The sequence below is a fragment of the Corylus avellana genome, chromosome ca5 (assembly GCF_901000735.1).
Source record: "Corylus avellana chromosome ca5, CavTom2PMs-1.0".
NCBI classification, from domain to species: Eukaryota; Viridiplantae; Streptophyta; class Magnoliopsida; order Fagales; family Betulaceae; genus Corylus; species Corylus avellana.
The window spans coordinates 31,620,508-31,625,779 of NC_081545.1; the positions used below are offsets into that span (position 1 = coordinate 31,620,508).

The window sequence follows — 5,272 nt, forward strand, 5'->3', positions numbered from 1 at the left end:
TCCCCATGGCCCTTGGGGGTTGTTTGGCCACCTCCTAGGGCAACCCCTTTCCCCTATTTTTTTTTTCTTCTAAATTTTAATTTTTTTTTTAATTTTTCAATTTTTTAATTTTTTAAGTATATGGACACATGTCAATTTTTTAATGGTACTGACGTGGCTTTCCATTAAATTTTTATACGACAAATTGTCGGAGGTACTATTTCAGTTTTTATCCATTACCCAAGTACCATTTGTAATACGAATTGAAACCGATGAAGCAAAAATTAAAGTTGTTAAACCACGTAGAGCTGAAAGGTATTTAACCCTTTATTTAAAAAGGAGTTACATGTTTAAGCTTTCTCTCAAACGTTGAAAGTTTCTTCCCGGATGTTCGAACAAGTAAGGGAGCATATAGAATTTTAGTCATCTTAGCCCTATGAGCATGCAGGAAAACCTGAATTTAAAAACATTGTTACGCCCAGAAAACCATATTTTGTACTATTACTTCAAACAAGAAACCCTAGAGGAGAGAGCAAGAGTGGTCATAAAGAGAGAAAATGTGACTCTTGGAAAGTTTTTATGCTCAAAAGAATATAACCCATAACTTCGATCTCGTTCTTGGTGTAATGTTAACATGTTTTGTTATATTATCAATCTGTTGTTCTCATTATTTAAAATACATCTTGTGAGTTTTAAAACATCTAGCTAGGTGTATATACCTTAGGGTTTTATGATAAAATCATGCATGGGTAATACTTGTGTATGGTTGGCTGAATGTTCCACAGTGACTAAAAAGTTAATTAGAGTTTTAATGATAGAATTGTATTTTGACCACACGATTAGGGTTTTACGTGCATAAATTAAGATTTCTAATGTATTGGTATTTAATATTAGAGTGTGGTGTGTTGGTATTTAGTATTAGAGTGTGGCTTACAGTGACTTAGCAGTACTTAAGATGTCCACGATTAAGACGGGGATTAAGATGTCTAGGCATGCAAGCTTTCAAACGCTTATCTCTGCAACTCTCGAATATAAGAGTTCACGAGCCCTTATCCTAGACCAAGGCATGAGAGCTTTTGAGCTTTGGTGCCCTTGCATGCCTTCAAAAGCTCTCAGACATGATGTAATATGCTTACGAGGTCATTTTTACTCCATTCACATTCACTCTCCATATTATAGTCCAGAACATTAATGCCAGGAAGAGAGCTAATTAAAAAGTGAATAGTAGATTTATGTGATGAAAATTCATAAAAAGAAATATTACTCAAATCTTATTATGACGGTTTTAAAAATAATTATCTAAAATTTAATGGTAATTTATCCAATTTAATGATAATTTCTATTACTATGTTAAGGAGTAAGTATTTAAAATTGTAAGCTTGAGAATTTATGTAGAATTTCTCATACACAAATTAAGCCTATTTATATTAGGATGAGGTCGGTTAAAATAAATAAATATCAACAAATAAACCAGTAGCTAATACAATGTACGAATGACAAGTAGTTTAAGCAGAATCACACAATTATATTCTAATCAGATAATATAAATATTCAAAATATATTCTACCATCTCCAAAAGCCATTACATCACATACATGCATTACCAATTTCATCTTGCACCGTTGCACGGCTTGTGAAATAAAGTGAATTGTTTTCGCAATGACTCTAAATAAAACATTTTAGAAATTGAGCTCAACAAAGATCACCAGAAAAGAGCATAACAAAAGTTCACCTAAACTCTTCTTTTACCGAGCTACGGGATTCATAATTTCCGAGAACACTGCCCAGGAGGACATCAGTCTGCTCGAATCCCGACTGCTGCTACCAGAACCTTGCTCTCTGCTGCTATTGCTATTTATACTTGACACTTGTACACCGCTACTACTAAACCCGTCAATACTGTCATCACTATCCTCAATCTTGGATTTGGGCAACAGAATTTTCTCATCTTCCTTCTTCTCATCAAGCCCGACATCTCTTTGGTCGCGCTCTTGCAGTTGTAAGGCAAACTCGAGGCCCCACACAACATCATTCATCGATGGCCGTTCAATTCCGTTGTCAAGCAAACAATTCACCGCTACCTCACAATATTTTTTCAAACACTCTGGCGCTATTTTACCCTCTAAGGTTGGATCAACGATCTGATCCATCTTGCCATTGCAATAGCTTTGTCGGGCCCATTCTGCCAGGCTCACTTGCTTCTTGTCTACGGTGCGCATTATAGGCGCCCTTGCACACAGTGCTTCACACAAAACTACTCCAAACGAGTATACGTCAGATTTTTCAGTTAACTGTTGACGTCTGTAATACTCTGGGTCGAGATACCCAACACTGCCCTTCACCACTGTGCTAACGTGTGCCTTGGATACACCAGTTGGGCCCATTTTGGACAATCCAAAGTCAGAAACCTTGGCCTCCCATTTCTCATCCAAAAGAATATTTGTTGTCTTCACGTCTCGATGAATGATTGAGTGCTTTGCGCCCGTATGAAGATAGTTTAAACCATGTGCTGCACCTATACAAATTTCGAGCCTTTGCTTCCACGAAAGAGGAGGATTGTGAGTGTTGTACAAATGATCACGAAGGGTTCCATTGGCCATATAATCATAAACGAGAATCATCTCATCACCATCATTACAATATCCAATCAGAGAAACGAGATGGAGGTGGCGAAGCTGGGAAAGCATCTCGATCTCAGTCTCGAACTCATGGACTCCTTGTTGGGAACCGGGTTTCAACCGCTTGATCGCAACTGGTCTGGCCCCACCATCAATGTATCCTTTGAACACGTCACCAAACCCGCCAACCCCAATGATGAAAACGTTATCGAAGTTGTTGGTGGCTGCTCTAATCTCAGCCAATGAGAAGTTACGACACAGAGCAGACGGTAGAGATGACCTGTGGGACTTTGTTGATTTGGTCGTAGAGAAAGAAAATGGACCCCACCAAGTGGTCCCATCACCAAAGCCGGAGTCCTTACCTCTCTTCCGCCGCCGGAAAATCAAGAACCCAATAATCGACAGCACAACAAATCCGGAAGCACCACCACCAACAACGGCAACTATTGTTCCGTTATTCTTCGACTTCTTCGGTGGTGTTGGTGGCACAACAGTTGGAGGGGCCAGCGGAAGTGGGTCTGGATTGGATCCGGCTAGATTGCCAGTACTAGAGGCGCTTACTTTAAAAACTTCGACACCGTTCAAGATTGCGTCGTTGTAAGCAGTCTTCCAATCTTGTGGGTTTGCTTCTAGTGCGATGGAGAGATTCATTTTCTTCTCGCCTTTGCCAAACATCGAAACTGCGTACTCTTTATAAACCGGAATACCTTTTCCACCACTCCATACCATTACGTTGGCTGCTTCCTCAGCGATTTGATCTGCTATGAAAATAAGGAACACTCTGTCGTCTTGCTGAATGATCTCAGGTTGAAACTCGCAAAAGTGTAGCCTAACAAGGTAATCAAACCCAGAGTCTACAGGAAATTCCCAGGTGAGATTGTAGCTCTTGTTGATAGCTTTGTTCAGCCCCATAGTCCGGGCAGTCCGATAGACGTCTTCTGGCGCAGTGTACGGAGGTACCTTCTTGGTAAACTTTAGGTCAATAGTATTGTTAAAAGGTAGAACAAGTTGTTTATATATTGTCAAGTAATTGTCGTCCGGCCTCCATGCCCGGAACATGCCAGTGTCTTCAATGGGTGAGATGGAGCGGCCTCCAACATTAAGTCTGTATACCATCTCGAGAGCAGTGCTGTTCGTGATGCTGTACAGGCTCTGCTGGCCGACAAAAGAAAACCCTTCAACGCCAGAGGGAGTGTAATAGAGATTGGGAGGCATCGACAAGATTTCAATTCCGTTGATGAAAGCATATGTATAATTAGAACCGTACGGCGTGAAAGTTATGTTCAACATCTGATCCTCGTCGATGTTGACACAGTATTCTCTAAATATGGTATCCCCGGGATCACCATCGGCATCTGCTGTAAGTGAAGCGTTGAAGTTGCTAAGAAGAGTAAAACTACCGGCTTTGACAGAGAATAGGGCGTTAGAGCGATCAAAGTTAAGGTACGAAGCCGGATAGAAGTATAGTCGAATGAATTTTTGGCCGGCAGTGACTGGAAACGTGTAGGTGAATTCGGAGAGAAAAAGCCGGGCATTGGCATAGGGTACTTTATCGTTGGAGGAGGATTGTTGAACTGCGATGGCTGTTAGAGATGCCTGGTTTTGTGATTGTTCAACGGGGAAGAATTTTGAATGCTCGTCTCCAATCCAGGTCCGACCGTCTAATGCAGTTGAATTGGTAGAAGAGCCACAGTTGAGGACAATATTATCGACCGGTGTGTAAGGAGACGGCGAGCCGCTGGCGACGGTGCTGGTCAGGTGATACAGCAAGAAGGCTAAGTAGAGAGGTGCAAGACATGGTAAGAGGGTGGTCCGAAGACGTATTCTGCTTCGGTTCCCCATTGGAGAGAGAGAGGGGCAGTGGCGGATCTATGCAGGGGAGGGGGCGCCCCTGCAAAAATTTTGAAAAAAAAAAAATTTATAAGGTCGTTTTTAAATTTTTTTGCTCAAGCCCCCCTCCTCCTCCTCCTCCTCCTTTCTTGGTTCGCCCCTGCTGGTTTTTGTTTGTTCAGCATGAAGGCGCAGGCCGCAGAGTAAAATCTTATTTTCTTTCACCTCTTCTGGTTTGTGTGTGTATGGAGGCGCAGAGAAAAATCTAGAGGACCAAGAATTGAAAAGCTGAGTAGGTGGAAGCATTAATTACATGCTAGGTGTTGATTGATGAGAGATATAGGTGAGGTGGCTTACGGCTTGAGAATGAAAAGCAATTTGTGGTCTCTACGTGGGGGCAAATAAAGCAGGCTTCAATTACTTTCTTTTTTCTTTTTTTCTTTTTTAGCTATTTTTTATTGGGTTTTTGTCAATTATATAAGTAAACTCAGGGAGAGCATTGTCTTAATGTATTGTTTCTCCATGCACCCGAACACCTACTAAAGTTTGTTATGCAATTATTTTTTTTTTTTTTTGAAAATAAAAATCACATTAACCATTTATTTTGCTATAATGAAAGAAAAAAATCACTACATGTCTTCCTTTTTTTTTATTTAGCCATTTTTGCTTCTAAATGCATTTTTTTTTTCATTTTATTACCAAACATTAGTAATAGTAAAAAGAAAAAAAGAAAAAAAAAAACACTTAAGGCATTGTACCAAAATTTTGGAGACAATTATGACCCAATAATAACAAGGACCGGATCCCTTCCGGTCCAAACGGGTTTGGACCGGAGGGGATCCAAA

At 40.4% G+C, this 5,272-nt stretch overlaps 1 protein-coding gene across 1 annotated transcript; it reads right to left on the reverse strand.

Annotated features, from left to right (window-relative positions):
• Window positions 1-1,518: 1,518 nt before the first annotated feature.
• Window positions 1,519-4,953, reverse strand: LOC132180515 (receptor-like protein kinase FERONIA). The gene has a single exon (XM_059593379.1). The coding sequence runs from the start codon at window positions 4,437-4,439 to the stop codon at window positions 1,725-1,727; it is 2,715 nt and encodes a 904-aa protein (XP_059449362.1). The 5' UTR covers window positions 4,440-4,953; the 3' UTR covers window positions 1,519-1,724.
• Between the last annotated feature and the right edge of the window lie 319 nt (window positions 4,954-5,272).

Excerpts from the sequence above, each read along its gene's own strand:
- LOC132180515 (XM_059593379.1), bottom strand. The coding sequence starts at position 4,439 with ATGGGGAACCGAAGCAGAATACGTCTTCGGACCACCCTCTTACCATGT.